This window comes from Pantherophis guttatus, chromosome 2 (assembly GCF_059756535.1).
Source record: "Pantherophis guttatus breed Tessera chromosome 2, ASM5975653v1, whole genome shotgun sequence".
NCBI classification, from domain to species: Eukaryota; Metazoa; Chordata; class Lepidosauria; order Squamata; family Colubridae; genus Pantherophis; species Pantherophis guttatus.
In genome coordinates, this window is record NC_142064.1 from 102,303,622 (window position 1) to 102,322,966 (window position 19,345).

General features: G+C 38.9%; 1 protein-coding gene across 3 annotated transcripts in view; it reads left to right on the forward strand.

Moving 5' to 3' along the window:
* Positions 1-19,345, forward strand: part of C1S (complement C1s) — a 30,805-nt gene that overhangs the window by 2,802 nt on the left and 8,658 nt on the right. Inside the window, exons 3-9 of one of the 3 annotated variants that reach the window (XM_087886506.1) lie at positions 271-336; positions 10,336-10,419; positions 10,776-10,884; positions 11,933-12,137; positions 14,216-14,393; positions 14,814-14,939; positions 16,875-17,074. In XM_087886506.1, the coding sequence (XP_087742632.1) occupies positions 10,865-10,884; positions 11,933-12,137; positions 14,216-14,393; positions 14,814-14,939; positions 16,875-17,074 (729 nt within the window). In that variant the 5' untranslated portion in view covers positions 271-336; positions 10,336-10,419; positions 10,776-10,864. Of the gene's footprint in view, positions 1-270; positions 337-8,966; positions 9,060-9,733; positions 9,835-10,335; positions 10,420-10,775; positions 10,885-11,932; positions 12,138-14,215; positions 14,394-14,813; positions 14,940-16,874; positions 17,075-19,345 lie in introns of those variants that run through there. The other 2 variants (XM_034411012.3, XM_087886507.1) reach the window with 2 other exon arrangements.

Consider the following 19,345-nt stretch of genomic DNA (forward strand, 5'->3'; position numbering starts at 1 on the left):
GGCACCAGGCTAAAAACTGAGAGGTTGTGAGTTCCAGTCTTGCCATAGGTACAAAGCCAGCTGGGTGACTTTGAGCCAGACACTTTCTCTCAGCCCTACAAACTTGCAATGGGAAACTACTGCCAAAAATGTTACTAAAAAAACCCCCGAGGATTTGTCCAAGCAGTCACCAGGAGTCAAGATGAACTTGAAGGAACCCACACAAAAAAAAAACAAAAAATAATCCAGTTTGAAGCAGCCAATGTTTTATCTTTTACTTTCTGGAATCAGCTTTTCTGCAGGTTTTGAAACTGCTATCAACTTCAGTGCGAATATTTGGCATGGAACAATTTTCAGGTAACTTTTATTTATTTACTTAACACCATCTATCGACTATTCCAATTTAAAATAACTTTGAAAGATACATTAACAAAGAAAAGAAAGGAAAATAGATTGGCAAGTCCTATAATTGAAGCACAAATGCCTAAAATGCCTTTTGAAAAACACTAATACTTTAAAAACATTAACACTTTATTTCATTATTCCAAATTAATTTTTTTAAAAGCAAAGTTTAAATTTTCAAAATAAACTTTGAAAAGCTGTTAAGACACAGACCTAGAGGGATGCAATAAAATGATATGGATAAACATGGATTTAAACTGGCTTGTAAATTCCTTTAATTTTCCTTCACAATTTCCTTTCTGTAGTCAAATTCACATCAGAGAATCCAGTCTAATAATTGTTGTAACCCCTTCTAGTCAATCTTCAGGATGCAGATTTTACTGGTTTTCCCTGCTTATGTATGTAATATACATTCCTCCCAACCTTTTTATTACTCTTCCAAGGACATGCACAGAGTTCTATTGTGCAATGGTTAGGAAGGATTACGCCTTCCCTTACTAACTTAATTTTTTTCATACTATGGTTATCAAGAAGGAACTTTCATTTCTTTGCTTCTAAGCAAATAAAGTTGGTCCTTCCCACCTCCAGCCTGGCAAATTGATGAATGTCCTTTGTACTCTCCCAAAGGTCCCTTCAAAACCCTTTGAAAGCCTCATCAGCAAAAGATTCACGTGGGCAACTATTCTCTGAATGAAACATAAATGATGTGGTGAGACCTTGAAAGAGACATGGATAAATCAGATTTTTTTTTCTTTTCCTAAACTGGACAACTCTTTTTACACAAACCACACACACACACACACACACACACACACACACATACACACAAAGAGAGAGAGAGGGAGAGGGAGAGGGAGAGGGAGAGAGGGAGGGAGGGAGAGAGAGAGCTTTGTGAAACTAGTGAGATAGTTGAACAAGTCCCTACCTGGGGTGAGTTGAAAGGCAAATATTTGTGGGGTCTGAAAGAAAAATTTTGAGAGAGAGAGAAGCCTCCCTGTTATAGAAAACATGAATAAAAGCCAGCCCTGAAGGATAAGAGTAGTGTTGTGAAAGATCCTGATATCAGAATGATTGTATGAGTGTGGTAAGTTTCCAAAGAAAAAACTGACTTTCTGTGGTAAAAGCAAAATGGTTTTTGGAGCTCCAAACAAACACACACACCCTCTCCCATTGCATGATTCTCCCCAGTTCAGCATGATGAGAATAGCAGAAGCTTGAACTACACCTTTGTGTAAGAGAATCAATTATTCTGAAAGCCTTTTAGAGCATAAAGCATCATTAAAAAAAAAAACACACCACTTTCCTTAAAAATGCCAAAAGGGAAAGTGGGGGATAGGAGAACAATAGTAATAAAGAGAGACAAAACTTCTTCCACATCCCTCCCTCTCTCTCACTTTGCCTCAAATATGCCTTTTCCACAAACAAAATATATCACTATCCCAATCTTCCCTTTATGAAAGGTTTTCCTTCCCTGAAATGGATTTCAGGGATAAGCTGACTTTGTATAAAAATATACAAAAGTATGAAGGCTATTGCTTAACGCACTGTAAGCCGCCCTGAGTCTCTGGAGGAGGGCGGCATATAAATCAAATTAAAAAAAAAAAAAATTCCAAGGAAGACATGGGAAGTTGAACCATCTCAGCAGAGGACTTTAAATCACCAACAAGGGCTTCAGACAGTTGCTCCTTACAGGATTTTGCAGGTAGGAAGGAAGGACAGAAGGAGAGAGTTTAGAAGGAACTAAAGATACCAGCTAAAGGAGAAGAACACTCAAATGTGACTTACTGATACAGAATGGAGCAAAATATTTTAATAATGGATACATTGAAGGACATTTTTGAGTGGTGGACCCAGAAGTTAATTTTAAGAGGGTCTGCTTCTACAGATGGACTGTGTTTAGAAGATGTTATGGAAAAGGAACAAGTTTTACCAGACAGGACACCCTGATCTGAAAGTGGATTTGAAAATGACAAGCTATAATAATGAAATGGAAAAAGATGCTAAATTGGATATACAAAAGAAACCAGCTAGTGTCTTAATAATTATAAGATAATTGATAACTTTTCTATACTGGATATACAAAAGAGGCTTGCTAACGTTTCAAAGAATTATTTTGAGATGGGACATTAAAAAAAAAGAAATCGAGCTCTAGGACATTACAATCTTAACTAAAATGAAGATTATTAAAAGCAAAAGGAAGGAATATAAAGTAGTTTTTTTTTATCAAGGTCAAAACAGATATATGTTGTTACCTCTGATAATCCTTAATGGACTTTCGCTGACATCAGGAAAGAAATGATGAGGCGTTAAGATTTGTTTATAGAGAAGAATTGGGATAAGAGTAGAAGAGATCATTTGTTGTATTTTAAGAGAAGATTATAAGTTACAAAAGAACACAGAACCCGGGTTTAGAAAAAGCCTGGCATGTAGGTGGTACTGGACAAAGAAGGAAAAAAGGAAGGGTAAGTGAATGAATCCGAACCCTGTCTTCATTTCATGCTATGAGGAAATGATTGTGCTGCCAGCAAAAAACCAAGGGTTCAATTCTGATCTTGTGGATGGCAGTGCCTGGAAGTAGCTGCTTGTGAGCCCTTTGAGGTGGTTCAGGTCAAGAAACAGACACTGCAAAGATTCCAGGAATACTGTATTACATTTGTGTAAACAGATGTATTAGCAGAACCTTGCAAGCTTGTCCAAAACCTTTTTTTAAGAATAAGATGGGCAAGACAGAACTGTTCTGAGTCTCCCTCATACTTTTAAAAAAAATTTCTCAGAGTTAAGCAACCTCTCCCACTCCCTTTTCAAGACAAGCTAAATTCCTTGATGCTGATGCCTACCATGGAGAGCACGTGGGCAAAATGGGCATACTCCCCCACCCCCAACAAACATGACATGACCATGGTACTTGACAGAAAGAGCCCTATTCAATCAAGAGCATTGATTGAATAGCACACTCTGCATAGGATGTTTGGGATGGGGAAATTAAGAGTGGAAGTACAACATACACCACCTTAAACTTCTGAATGAAAGGCAGGGAATAAATGCAGTTAATGACATAGACAAAAGTAGTAAAACCAGTAACAAATGGGGCAGGATGGATTTAAATTGAGTTGATTTAAATAGAGCCTTTTTACTAGTGATTTAAATTATTTAAATCGTGATTTAAATCAACTTGATTTAAATCATTTAAATCACTAGTAAAAAGGCTTGCTTTAAATCAACTCAATTTAAATCATAATTTTTAAAGAGCAGCTGTCATCTCTGTCCTGCAGCAGCTCCTCTGACCCGCTGTTGACTCACTGACAGTCCCATTCACTTTAAAGGGACGGCTGGTGATGCGGCAGTGACACAACAAGGTGAGGGACATGGCAAGCAGCAAGTGAGTGGATGCCTGCTAACAGGCGCTGCCTTGATGGATCTGAAATGACAGGTGCTCTTTAATATTATATTTATAAGCTGCTTAGAAGGTTTCACTTTCATTTTTATTGCTTGCCCTTCCTACTCACACTTAGAGCCTGGTGCTACAGATGCATTTCTTTCCAAACAATCATACAGTTTGTAGTATACATAGATTTTTAAAACAATGGGATAAAGGAATATTCCTGAACTTTGTTTTATGATTTATCTCATGGTTACTGTGAAATTGTGTGAATGCATCAATGCAGTGCATGTTATTTCAGCTTACAGAGCTTGGATTCATTGAATGAGTTTACAAAAGATGTAAATATTGCAGAATATACAGCCTCATACTACATAACTAAGCTCCGTTTCATGCTGAATAAATGAAATTATTAATGTATCTTAAATAGAAAACTATTTTTAGATAGATTTTTACTCCAAAAGCATTTTATTAAAATAAATTTGATAAAAATAAAAAAAATCTGATCTAAATTTTAAAAAATCTGATTTAAATTTTTAAAAGTCCATTAATTTTTTTTAAAAAACCATTAATTTTTATCCACCATGAAATGGGGCCATGTGAAACCTTGTTCAGAAACAGTGGAAAATCTGTAATGTGTGTAGTTGCTTTCAAAAAGTATTAAATGTGCATATAGAGAGATCCCAGGTAAGATCTGACAAGTGCTTTGGAAAATGCCAGTCGGGCCTCATGGTGCAAGCCTCCAGAAATATCTGCTCTGACCTGCAGTGTATGCCAAAAAGGCCATGGAAGGTAGTGCCTGGCACCTGGTGGGAGGGCCCTGCTTGCAATAGCCTAAAATGACCAGTACAAACTGGACAGATCCCAACCCCTGGCTGTGTCATCAATCAAATGGCCAAAGAAGTATGCTGATCATTTCAGCAGCAAAGACTAAGTTACTTTAAAACTGGAACATGTCAAAAAATAAAACAGTGATTTTGTGCCACAGCTATAGGCAAATGAGGAAGTGTGCTAAAAGATCAGATGTTGTAAGAGTTATGCTAATCAGCATGCATGTGCTACAAACTTCCTATTGTGCTGCACAGGAGAATGGAAAGTTATACCATTGTTTTAGCTTGCTTTTCTAAGAAAGAAAAGCCATGTTCTTTTGTGCATTTGTATTCATGTGCTGATTTTATGAAAGCTGTAAATATTATTGCTGTTCCACTTTGTTTTGTTTTAAGCTCCATAGTTGCATGTACATTTGAGCAGCTTAGTTGAAATTTGTTTTCTAATCTTAAAACATAGGTTATCCACTGAATACATATCCAGTATAATTTAAATATCACAGCTTAGCTTCCTTTCCATTCCTATGATTAGAAGGAACATATGTTATATCCAGCTTTTATATTCTTCATGCAATTCACCTGGATATGCAAAAACTATACAGAGAAAGCCAATGGATACAGATTTTCTTAAGGAACTTGTTTCCCAATTCAACTATTCATTATGTAGATTTGGGGAGGAGGGAGAATGTCTCCTCCGCAGAGGCATGGGTAGCATTCTTATTAGCACTTAGCAATAGTAATAGCACTTAGACTTATATACCACTTCACAGTGCTTTACAGCTCTCTCTAAGCGGTTTACAGAGTCAGCATATTGCCCCCAACAATCTGGGTCCTCATTTTACCCACCTCGGAAGGATGGAAGGCTGAGTCAACCTTGTGCCTGGTGAGATTTGAACTGCCAAATTGCAGGCAGCCGGCAGTCAGCAGAAATAGCCTGCAATACTGCACTCTAACCACTCTGCCACTGTGGCAGATGCATCTTCCATTCAAATCTGTGCTTGAGCTATGTTTACAGACCCATCTTTCCCCCCCTCTTGCACATGTTCTTTCAGGAAGCCATTGGTTCTATACCAGGTGCAAGAAGCTTTCTGCAAAGGGGCTACCCATTCTACCTATTCTAAACTAGTGTTTTTCAAATTTGGCAATTTTAAGATGTCTGGACATTCACTCTTAAATTTCTCAACCAGCAATTCTGGGAGTGGAAGTCCACATATCTTAAATTTGCCAAGTTTGAAAAACACTGTTCTGCACCATACCAAGATAACCTCAAGGTGACGTGGAATGCCAGTGTGTGGCAAAGGCATAGAGAGTGAAATTGAAATACTGGCACCTTTCATTTGGAGCCCTCTGGGATGAACAAAAAGACTGAGGGGGAGAGGAAGTGGTTGATGTTACAACAGGAAGTCTTGAGGAAAAGAGAAACAGTAAAAAAACTGAATTTCCAAGGGCGAACTGGGACTTTTTTTTTTCTTTATTTGCAATGTTTTATCATAGGTTTGCAGGTGGTTGTTGTATTGAGTTGGTATGTATAGCAGCAAAAGCATAGGAAAATCTTACCATGGTTTGTTAAGCAGTATTTTCAACTGCCTTGAGAAGGGAACCCCCTCCCCAAATACAGAAATAATAAATTATAATTGCATTCAAGCATGGAAAGCTTTTCTTCTTGATTCCAAGTTAGTAACTTTCATCTAGACCCAACATCTTGCAAGTTTGAGCTAATATTGAGCTACACCTATATAAATAGCTGGCTCTTGCATAATTTTGCCAGCAATTTTAGCTAGAAAAACCTAGATGGGGAACTATACTGATGTTGCAGTAGCTGTCCATGGCCCACAGTCTAATAAAGGATGAATTAATGATCACCTTGGAGCTACAGCCCATCAAAACCTTCCTCATAGGCTTTTCTCATAGTCAGCTACAAACAACTGAATATAACCTGATGGGATTGAGATTCATTTCACACTCTAAATTCCCCTCTCACCTCTGAGATTTCTTGATTCTTCAAGTTTTGTTCCTAAATATTTTCCTTATCTTTCACAAATCTCTGCCTTTCTTACATTAAAAATGTAAAAAACATGCTGAGCCAGCAAGAACAATTCAATAATATTTGTCCCCTGGAATCACAGTGTGCCTCTTTGTCCAGTTATGAATATCTTAAGAGATGGATGCAGGTTTTGAAATTAGAACACAGAAGATTAAATTAATTCAACCCTATGATTGGTTTTGATTTATTTGATTTATATCTCATTTTCATATTTTATATCTTACTTTGAGGTAAGATGGGCGGCCAATAAATTTTATAAATAAATAAAATATTGTACAATTCAAGGTGGCCCACTTAATACTTGTTCATCCTCTTGTTTCTCCACAAACACAACGGTATAAGTTGGGCTGAGCTGGGCTGAGAGAGTAATTGTCTCAAAGCCAGCCATCTGTGTTTCATACCTAAGGCAGGATTAGAAGTCACAGTATCCTGCTTTCTAGTCTGGCATTCTAACCACTGTACCACCCTAGCATTTTAGACTGGATTGTGGGATTCACGTCTGTTGGCATTCAAAATAATGTTGCTACTTTCTTCTGGAAATTCTAGCATTTTCAAACCTTCCAAAAACTGTTTCAATACATTCCTTTCTGGCAGCTTGAAATCTTCCAAGAAATGTCTCAATATGTTCTCTGAAATGTCTGAATTCCTAGCTCATTCCTCCATGGATAGCTTCCAATTTTCCATAGAGGTTTTTGTTTTAGTCATGGAGGATCTAGGCCTCAAATAATCCAAAACTAATTTCCCCATTGAATCCTTCCTCAGGGGAGAGATGTTCACAGAGGAAGGGCCATGCTTGGGGCATAAACAAATGATGTGTCACTCCTGATAGCATTATGAACACAGCAGAAATCCCACTGCATTCCTTAACATGTAGTTGCATGGCAATGCTCATAATGAAAGATTTCTTGAAATATTGTCATTTAATCCTAGCCATTTTTTAAAGTCCTCTTTTTGTAAATCATTGGCAAACCGTTGCCCATCTTCACACTTTAACCTGTTGCATTTGATATTCATAGACATGTTTTAATCTTTTTGTTTCTTCCCCTTCTTTGAGCTTTGGAGATATAACAAGATAGCAATAAAATCTGGGCATTGTTTGCTGGCTTTAGTGAAGGAGGGCTAGTTCATGGACAGTCAGAAGAAATAGAGCTGCTAGGCATGAATTTCTTGTGGTCTACTGCCCTCTGCTGTTTCTATATATAAGGTGGGAAGGATATTTTAAAATTTGGTTGAAGACCAGCTGGGTTAGATGAGTCTTCATTTTGGAGGGGTTCCAAATAGAAGTCTCCCAATGTTAGCAGCAAGAGACATTGTGCAGCTTTTTCTTTTTTAACTGATTTTATCCAGGAAACAAATAGGGGGAAAAACAGTATTGTGAAATACTGAATAGTGGAATTTAACAGAGATAAATAAGATAAAACAGTGATAAAATACAGTAGATAGTAGATAAATTGTAAGTGAGATGGCTACCCATCTCAGCCTTGTGACTCTGAGCAACAAACAGCAGTTAACAACATAAATACAGCAGCTAAGTAAAAATCATCACAACCATTAACAGTAACATCCTTTAGGTGCCCCCATCCTCCCTAACACAGATATGAATGAGGTTAGGTGAATGCTTAAAATGGCTGATTTAGCCCTTTGCTTGTCTGAATGAAAGCCTCCAGACACAGATATGGTCTACACTTGTTATCTCTCAGTTGAGCTACTTCTGAACACAGATCCCACACACTTCTGAAAGAGTGCTAAACCCATGTCCCAAAGGAGTAGCCCATCTGCCAATCACAAGTGAACAGAGGAGAATAGGAAGGAGTGATTGATCATGAATACACTGCATAAGTACTGCAAGAAAATGACAATGGTGACAGATAGTAGAGGTGGCTCCCTAAGTGGCTCAGTAGCTAAGATGCTGAGCTTGTCAATCAGAAAGGTTCGAATCCCTAGTATGAGCAAAGGGGGTTAGACAAGATGACCTCCAAGGACCCTTCCAACTTTATATACTGTTAAACAGTAAAAAGAGTATAGTCACATGAAGGCTAAAGCAGCAGAAACTCTGCAATGCATTCATTGATGACAGACCCATCAACGTATAGCTGGCAAAGTCCACCTGTTTTTCCCAATCCTAGTTTTTAAATAAAGACTAACTGTATGCTAGTCTCTGATAACAATAAAGGTTGATTTAATATACGTCTAGCACTCTTTCTAAAGAATGCTAAGTCCTTACACATAAGGAGTCCAAGTGTGACCTGAGAAGCACTTCAGAAAACACCACTGTTACTTAAGTAGATCTACTGTAACCAGGATCAAAGTACTGTTTCCTCCCTTATTCTGACAGTCTGACACTGTTTCAAGGTGTGAAAAATCCATTGGTCTTTGTCAGCCATTGTCTTGGAAGGAAGCCATGGGGCTGCGGTGATTTGAAAGAGAGGTAAGAGAAACAATGCTTAACGGATTGTAAGCTGCCCTGAGTCTCCGGAGAAGGGCGGCATATAAATTAAAGCAAAAAACAAAAAACAGGGTAGGGATCAGCAATGGGGAACGCAAATTTCAATCAGTTTGGAGCCAATTCAAGGACATACAGGAAGTGCTTCAGCTCAAGAATGTTCAACTCAAGAATAAATTCCATATTCATAGTCGCCAGTCAAGAGTCAATTTGTTAATTGACAGGTGGGCAGGTCACTGCCCAATGCTTTCCTCAATATAGTAGCAACCTCTCATAACAGCCAGTGACACAGCTGAGCAGTAGGTACCTTGGAAGCATGATCTCTTTAAGGCAGAGGTCTTCAAACTTGGCAGCTTTAAGACTTGTGGACTTCAAGTCCCTGAATTCTCTAGCCAGCTAAGCTATGCATAGCTAAGCTATGCTGGCTGGAGAATTCTGGGACTTGAAGTCCACAAGTCTTAAAGCTGCCAAGTTTGGGGACCCCTGCTTTAGGGAAAGCATGCTCTCCTCCAGCAGCCCATTGTTTGGCAGTCTGCTAGCAATCTCACATAGACTTTATGGGAAGCACTGTTCCCCAGTCTGGAAGCTGGAGGAGGGGAGAGGGGATCTGGGAAATTCCCAGCTCTTGATTTACTACTGCTTGTGGACCTTAGTCTTGAGAAGGTTGCCAAGATCTTATACACACAGCTAATCTTGCAGTCTCCCCTGCAGACTGAATTGTCCCCATGCTAATAAGAATTCATTCACTGGATTGCATTTGGTATGCATTCTCCATAAAACTTGAATAAATCTGCTGCAAATATTTGCATTAATTGACCTTCTTTCTGTGGCATTCTTTATGGCTTTTGTATCTTGGACGCTTTCTGTTTTATTTACTTGTTTTGAAGCTGATATAAGATAATGTGTGCGTGTGTGTTTAGTAAGCTTAAGCTAAAGGTCACTAAATGACAAAGTCAATTATTTAAACTTGTAAAAGCAATTGACTGCTATAATTGCGCAATACTGTAACTTTGTTTTCAAAGTGGAATTTGGAATTTCCCTCATTTGCTTCGCAGAAGTCACATGACTTCTTTGGAAAAAAAAATCAACCATCCCTCTTTGGTTGATCCAAGGCGAGCAAAAATAGGACTTGTGCAACTGAATTATCTTAATATGGTTTTCGTTAGCTGAATTATTTAGGGCTATGAGAAATGAAAGATAAAATTTTTCAACAGCAGAGGGAGACAGAGTTCCTTAACGAAGTTCCATTGTTTCCAAATAGAAATGTTGTTCAGTGCTGGTAGTGGAGAGAGGCAGAAGAGGCAAACAGAAAGAGAGATCCAGCTGCAGAGACAAGGAGTTAAAGGTAAATCACTCTCAATTTCCTTTTCAGAAATAGGTATCCCGGGTATCTATTTTGGGATTAAGTTTTCTGCTCTAGTTTCCTAAGAGGTGATGCTTCTTCCAAGAGATCCTACTCTTTGAAGCGGGTGTGATACTTTTTTAGAAAGTCAGAAGTAGCTTTATGGCAAGTTGAGCTCTAAACCTTATGGCTCTGAGGAGTCTCCGGTCACATTGTGCACCTTATAAAATCCAACAGACCTTTAGGACATGATTTTACTTGCTAGTTGACAGTGAGAAATAATACATAGACAATGAATTCATTCTGGTTCCATTCTTTGGGAGTGAGATTTTCACTTGATTATTCTGTCCATCCACCAGGCACATTTCAGGGGAGGAAACATCCCACTGAGCAGGGTGCTGGGTTCTCCTAAATCTCATGAACCCGTGGCTTTCTGGAAGGAATAAGGATGGTTCTCTTACAGATATGGTAAGTTACTGAATGAACAGAGGGTTGTTTAACAAATAACTTGGGACCCTGATTAGCTCCTTTCTTTGTTGGAAGACCAGTTCCAGATGAAAGTCAGGGTGGTAGAAGATGATCCACAACCCACTTGAATAACTGCATCTTGCCAGGGCTCCCATCTGCTCCCATCTCATGTCTAGGACTCTGTTGCACATCCTCACTTAGTAGAATAGAGTGACTTTCCTGGCAGCAGTATCTCATCTGGGTCAATAGTAAGGGCCAGGAAAAACACCATTGTCCTTTGGAGGCTCTGAATCAAGTTGCTGGGATTGTTCCAGCCTCTATATGGGATGGAAAGCTAAAGTCTTCATACTATGTGCATTCCCCCATGGCTTTCTGTGTGTGAGCCACTTGTGGAGTCACTTCTGTTCAGGACAACCAGCATATTCCTCCTCATTATCTGTACTTTGGTTTTTGCACTGAAAAGGAGTGTGCAAGGACATTTCTCTCTTTTCTTTTCCATCAACATGATCTCGCAGAGGTTGCAAGGACATTCAGATTGCACGTGTTTATGTCCCACCACCCATGCATTAGAGCCAAACTAACTATGGCTTAAGCCAGGGGTTGGCAACCTTAAACACACAAAGAGCCACAAAGGTCCTAACTGGAAGCCCCCGCATTTAATTCTGGAGCCAGCTGGAAGTCCAGTTCCCCCACCATAGAATCTCCTCCTAGTGCGGTATCCTTTTTCCTCTGCCGACCGGAAGTCCAGTTCCCCTACCATAAAGTCTCCTCCTAGCATGGCGTCCTTTTTCCTCTACCTGTCCTAACCGAAAGCCCTATCAATTGTGGAGCCAACCGGTGACAGGGAGCCACAGCAGAGGGATGAAAGAGCCACATGCAGCTCCAGAGCCGCAGGTTGCTGATCCCTGGCTTAAACAATGGTATATTATTAGCCATGGACCTCTAGGCAAAACCAGGATGTCCAAGCTAGAAGATCTTCCAAATACATTTCATCCAGGGGCTGAGTGTGATTTTGGCAGTCTCCTTATATTGATATTTCATCTTTCAGGAGCTTCATTTCCTTCCTCTTCCTGTCCTATACTGAGGCAACATCTATGTATGGAGAAATTCTGTCTCCAAATTATCCTCAAGCATATCCCAATGATGCTCTGGAGTCCTGGAAAATAGAAGTTCCTCCTGGTTATGGCATTCATCTTTACTTCACCCACCTGGATATAGAGCCATCTCAAAACTGTGAATATGACTCTGTGAAGGTACAGGGGCATATTTGTCTGTTGGGAACTTGAGAGTGGAGATGTGTGTAGGCTGAGGTTTGCCAGACTGCGTATTGAAACACCCAGCTAGGAAACTATTTCAAACAAGATATAAAACTTTTCTGGTGATGTGTAAAAGTTAAGGATATGGATTGTTGAAGAGAGTTGAATATTGTTTCCATGCTAGATCACACCTGTGCTACAACTAATGAATTAACTACTTTGCCTGCTTCTGTATAGTAGATTTCAGTTAAGTCCATTATGGTAACCTCAAACAGAAAGTTTCTAGGACATGAATCCCTGTGCTAGATTGTTCTCTGGCTGTGTTCATAACTGGCACACAACCCCAAATGGGCAGAACATTTTCAAGCTAGTGAGCTTACCTAATTCACAATATTTCTAGGACAGGACATTTACCCCAAGTTCCAGACATGGGAGCCTTCAAGCCTCTCATTTGTCATGGTCTACTGTTAGCTTTTTGTTCTTCATCACAGCATTATGGCATCTGGACACGGATCCAGCCTTTTGACAGCTCCAAAAGCCTTCTGCATTCCCCTCCTAGCAAAGATAGCTACATCCCTCAAGGAATCTTGGCAGAGAGTGCCTGCTTGTGATCCCTCTCATCCGTATTCATTCTCCTGATTGTTCCCTCCCCCCTTTTTAAAGGCCTGTGGCCCAGCCAACCTCTCACTCATTTTTTTCCCCCATTATTTTACTTAGTGGCAGCAGCAGGAGAAGCAAATTCTTAGAAGAGGGGTCTCCGACTGCCATCTTAATTTCTCTACAATGTATGAAGATCGGGGTGGGTGGGTAGTAAATTAAGATCTTAGTGTCTGCTGCTATCCTTAAATAGCAAGAATATTTAAAATAAACATCGGAGAAATGTTTAGAAGCCATCCACTACAGCTATTATCACTATGCTGGCCCAGGACAGTGCACATCTGTATTCTGAAGGAATAGAAGGAAAAGATAATTGAATGATAAACTGAAAGCATGAACAAAGTCTTGGACATGCTGTCCCAGCTTTCAGGAAGGGAGTAGCTTCAGGAATGCCTGGACTTTTGGATCTTTATCTGGCAATATGGGGAAGTGGAAGCAAATGATGAATCGTGTGTTGTAATGTTGCAACCCAAACTCTACCCCTTATGAATTTATATATTCAATGTCTTGATGCAAGTAAGAATGGATGGAGCTCGTATTGTGATGTCACTATGCCCACTTCATCATTTGGATAATCCTGTGTATTAGGAACAGAGGCCTTTACTTCAATGATTCTAGAAAAGCAGCCATTTTCTGAGAAAATTAAACTTTGGGTGACATGAACAAAAAGAGAAAGAAGGGCAAATGTTGTTGGATGATATTGATGTCATTTAGATGACAAAATATGTTTGGTATTAAGGGACCATTTTGAAATCATGGTAAATGAGATGTAAAAAGGCAATTTTTACCTTAAACCTCCTCAGAGCATCCCAGCGTACAAAAAAGAGGCAACTTTGTAGTCTCTACTGCTCTGAGAGCCACAAAAGGGGAGTTCATAGGCTACACTTTTTGCATCCTGGCAATAGAGCATTGAGGAATTGCTGCAAAGGGCTGTTGCCATGAAACACAAAGATGACCTTGGACAATATCTGCTACAGCATTACTGTAGAAAACCATATTTGAAGCCCAGAAGAGGGAGAGGCAGTGGTGGGATTCAGCCAGTTCGCATCACTTCGGGAGAACTGGTTGTTAACTTTCTGAACAGTTTGGTGAACTGGTTGTTGGAAGAAATCATTAGGGCAGAGAACCGGTTGTTAAATTACTTGAATCCCACCACTGGGGAAAGGAATCCTAAAATGACTCCATCTTGACTTTGTTGGGTATAAGATGGAGGGAAAAGAAAACACAGGGAGGCTTTTGAGGCTCTGTTAGTCAATAGTCAATTTCCAGTCAATCTTATGGAGTCTATTTCCTGACTTGGCTTACCTTGAAGGGCTGGCACAGAAATATGAAGAAAGGATGTTCTAAGGAGGGTTTATATTTTGGATAAAAATATAGTTAAACATAAGCTCTTATTCTTGTTCATTTGATCCTTCCAGGTCCTGTCTGGTGAACAGGTGGAAGGTCAGTTCTGTGGGCAAAAAACGAGGCGCGCACGGGGCTCTCCTATCCTGGAAGAACTCCATGTGCCCTATAATAGTATAACTATCCTATTTCAGTCTGACTTTTCCAATGAAGAGAGATACACTGGATTTGCTGCCTATTACACTGCAATTGGTAAGTCCTTAGCTGTCAGGGGCAAAAGATGAGGACCACACAGGATGTTCCAATTGAACTGCTTTATTACTAATTATGCCTTGTAAACCTCTCTGCACCATTCAAGAGCTCAGTCTTAAATCTGTTCGTGATTATGTTGCAAAAGAACAGGGTATTCAAAGCATTTGTCATCTGTTGGTTTTTTTAAAATCCGAGCCAAAAACTACTTCCCCAAGCTCCCCCTAACCACAACCTGTAAATCTTTGGAAAGCTCTATTTCCTATAAATGAGGGCTCAGGATTTGGGAAAGACACTACTGGGATTCCTTAGAGACCGAGCCAGGCTGGTAAAGTCTTGAGGTGGTAAATTATGTCATTTTTTCTGTCATCTTTGCTCCTATTCCATTGAGGATTTTTCTACATCTCTCTTCCTTTCTTACAGATGTGAATGAGTGCACAGATTTTGTGGAAGAGGCCTGTAGCCATTACTGCAATAACTATATTGGTGGCTACTATTGCTCTTGTCCTCCTGAATATTTCTTGCATGAAGATAAGAAGACATGTGGAGGTATCATTCACTGACTTACAGAGTATCACCGGTGTGGAGTCAGTGACAAAATGTACATTGTGATGTTAATAGTAATAACACTTGTATGCTGCTCAACTCCCAATGATTATGGCAGTTCACAACAATCAAACAAAGAAATTACAATAAAAGTCAATAAAAGTTGAACAATGGCAAACATGACAGACTAGAGGGAATGAAGTGAGGGAAGTCTCTCTCCCCTTTGCCAAGGGCCAGGGATTCACAGCTCTTCTAAACAACAGCTAAGTGGGAGCCATCTGGCTCTCTGTGGGGACCTCCTTCCAGATGGCATGCGCTGCCGCAGAGAAGACATGCTCCTGGGGTCCCAATGTTTGATTAAACATTGTTTAATCAAAGGTACCCAGAGTGTGCCAACCCTGCATGATCAAATTGGGCAGGCAGGTGGTCCCTTAAGTAACTGTTCCTCTCTGTAACCAAAACCACTGTCAAAGGCTTGGTGTTGTTGACATCATAATGCACATTTGTCATCATCATGATTAGAAATAGACTTGATATGTATCTGCCTTTCTGTCCAGAGAACATTCAAGAGGAAAGCTAGCAGTAAAAGAATAAAAACATAAAGAATTAAAATCTGAACACTTCATTAAAATTACTGTTAATTTAAAATTAAAACAGCTGACTACATAGAGGAATTTCTTAAAAATAGAAAGTATAGGATTAAACACAACTCCCAATGGATGTTTTACTATGAAACCAACATCAGAGGCTTTCTCTTATGAACCTGGCAAACAGACCATAGAAAGTTGAAGAGGGCATCTTTTGCTGACTCTAATTTCCCAACATTTCATATAGGAATAGGTGGGTTGTCACATTTGACAGATAGCTGTTTTGGTTTTAAAAATCAAGAATATGCAAGTTTACATCCTTACACTGAAGTCCAAACTGAGGTAAAACCAAGTAACGTTATCTACAAAATATGCTGCAACATTTTCACAATGACCTCAGCTTCCTGAGTTTTCATTCATTTGTACTCAGATTTATTCATTTATTTAAAACATTTATTAAGCTGCTCACCTTACATTGAATTCTGGGTTGACTTTCCTTCTGCTACATCAGTTTTGTTCTCCATTAAAGAAGAGAACTGAACAGCCATGTGGGACCAAGAGGGTCCACAGTTCATTGTTTCCCTATTCAATTGTCACTAATAGAAGGAGCAGGAAAATTCAGGAAACAAACTGAGTCCATGAAATGTCTGAGATAGAACTTTTAATTGGTCCTCTGACTCTGCAAAACCCTCCTACCAATATTCAGCTTAAAGCTCATAAGACCTTCATCCTCAGACCACAATGTTCTCATAAACAGAATACCAAATCTAGAGTAAGCTCTGATGCATCTGTGGGTCCACATGTTGATTAGGGTAAGTGCCTGGTTCCCATGTTTGATCAGAACTTCTCAGAGATTTCCCATTTAAAAATCGTGCATGGATATCTATCCTTATATTAAGGTTTATGTATAGTATTTGCTGAGCAAGTTTTCCTTAAAACTTAGACAAGAGTGAATTTTTAAGAGAAAAAAATCTGAATTAATATGGGTCATTCTGTTATGAGTCTCTTTCAGAAATGATTCAGATGGGAACTTAGAGAAAATATATGGAGTTAACCAAGGAAGTTAATATCAGAGAATATGCTCTTCTTATAAACAATCTCCTTTTCTCCTAAAACAATGCTTTGAGTAGGAGAAGCCCAAGAGATTTAAATGCAGAAACTTTAAATGGCATATGTGGTGGGTTGGTAAAAATATAACTATATCCTTTCATGTCACCCAAAACACTGCTGTTGCCAATTCATCTTGCCTATTAATAGGCCTTTAAACCCTAAGGAGGGCCAAATAGTGACGACGGACTTCTGTCAACGTTATTTCTATTTTCTTTGCCATTGCTTTTCTTCTAAACTCTAGTGAACTGCAGTGGGAATGTATTTACTGAGCTATCTGGGGAGATTACCAGCCCGAACTATCCCAGGCCATACCCGGAGAACTCTCACTGTGATTACCGTGTCATCCTGGAACCAGGATACCAGGTGATCCTGAGCATTGGGAACAACGACTTTGAAGTTGAGCCAAGTGACGCAGAAGGAACTTGCCCAGATGTTTTCAGAGTAAGTGATCGTGATGGCTCTTGATTATGAGGTTTTCCTGTTCAGATTGTATCCTAACTTTGTTCCTTATGAAAATGAGGGGCTGACTTGACTTTCACAATCCATTGAAGTCCTGGAGTGTATGAATTGTAGCAAGGTAGAATATCTGAGCAGGAACATGGTGAATTTGCTTTTCCAGCACTGTGTTCAACTTTGCCCTCTTGCTAAATAAAATTAGAAGGGGGAAAGGAGATCTACATAAATGGACTGAACTTCAACATATGCAACAGAAGGACACTTGTATACTCTCGACCTTGTTGGAAAGATTTGCTTCTGTTGCCTTAGAAATTCCCTTTCTCCTCCTGTTCATTCTTCTTCTTCCAGATGTTTTAGTGGTCTTCTATAAATAAAGCCATTTTTCATATAGGGTGCTAAAAGATACCAGTAATCTCTGTTCAAGAGCAGATAGATTACAGTGAAATCAAATAAGAACTAACAGCAATCATCTCCGCAGCATCATACTTTAAGAGAATCACAGCTGAAGCTCCCCTCCTACATGCTTAGTTAATTCCAGCAAGGTTTCTCAGATTTCTCTTTTCCACATTCAGTGAATAATAGGTTTTTGCAGAAATCAAATAGGAAGGAGTCGAGATATTTCTATGCTCAAACAAACAATGGCTATTTATTGTTAAAACCTGGTTCCTGCAAATGAGTATAGACTTAAATATTGCATTGTAGTGCTATAGGTATCCCAAAATACGAAATCTTTCTATCACATCTTAGTTTACCACCAAAGGATTACTAGTTTACTGTCATGTCCAGTAAACACAGTGGATATTATGAGTTTTACTGTTTCTCCATGTGCCTGAGTGGTAATTGTGTTTCGACACAAAATCACCAGCATGATATTTCATACATAAAATACATAGTAAAGATTGTGTCTGGGACTCTGAACCCACAAATCTAGCTCTCTTATAGATATTTCAGACCATTTTGAGTAATGCTCAGCTTAAAAACCCCAGGGGAAAAAAATGAAGTTTTTAAAGCCTCTTTTTAGGGAAAAAAAGGAAACGAAGATCTAAGCAGCATTTCATACCTAGTTGTTCAGTAAGAAGTGATTAAATAGTATTCTGTTTTTTATCAAGGTCTATGTTTCTTGCATTCTGTGCTAATACTTAAATAATTAGGGAAAAGAAAGCAGGAAAGAAAATTGTTCTTTTTATTTGAATTAAAAAAAAATCAATAAAAGTTCAGGATGGTAATAATAGACTGGGCCAGGAAAAGCAGTTGATTCGTTAAGAGAATGAAGCGAACCCATTGACATTCTTCTCTACCAAATATTTAAGGACATTTTAGGACAACAAAGTGAGTGGAATATTGATGTCTCATACTTAATACTCTTCCATGGCATTTCTAATTGAAATAGCAATCTTCTTTTTAGGACCAAATCCAGGTCAGTCAATATTTCATATCCAGTTATTGAGTAGGAAGATGATTGTTCTGAGTGTTCTGTGTTCTTTCTGTCTCTGGGAGGACTGACAAATGCTTAGCACATTCTTACATTATATGTCATTAAAAGTATTTAATAACATCAATAACCTGCTTCTATTTGGGTTTTGCTGCTCTGTACATTAATATTGAATGCGTCTATAATTGTATCTTTAATTCTTCAGCCGACAGCCCTTACGCTTATTTTACATCTTGAATGCCTGCCTCACTCTTTCAACTACAGGTGTACAACCATCACTGAGCCTAAAATTTATGTTGCTAAGCAGGACAGTTCTTGAGTACATTTTGCCCCATTTTATGACCTTTTTTCTCACAGTTGTTAAGTGAATCACTGCAGTTTTTAAATTAGTAACACTAATGGTTATTAAGTGAATCTGGCTTCCCCATTGACTTTGCATGTCAGAAGGTTGCAAAGGGGATCACATGATCCTGAGACACTGCAGCCGTCATAAATATGAGTCAGTTGCCAAGCATCTGAATTTTGATCCCGTGACCATGGGGATGCTGCAATGGTCGTAAGTGTGAAAAACAGTTATAGGTCACTTTTTTCAATGCCGTTATAACTTTTTTTTTATTTTTACACAAACACACATACAAACACACAATATATTTTTTCTGAACAGAGTGTTGGCCGATTCACAAATTTCAACAATTTTTAAGCATTTCAACTAAATTTACACTTTCAAATTGAATTTGGTTAAGATTAGAGATTAGGATGAAGGGTAATATTGGTTTTTTTTAAAAAATAGAGAGAATAAATATAATGGCAAAAAAAAATATGCC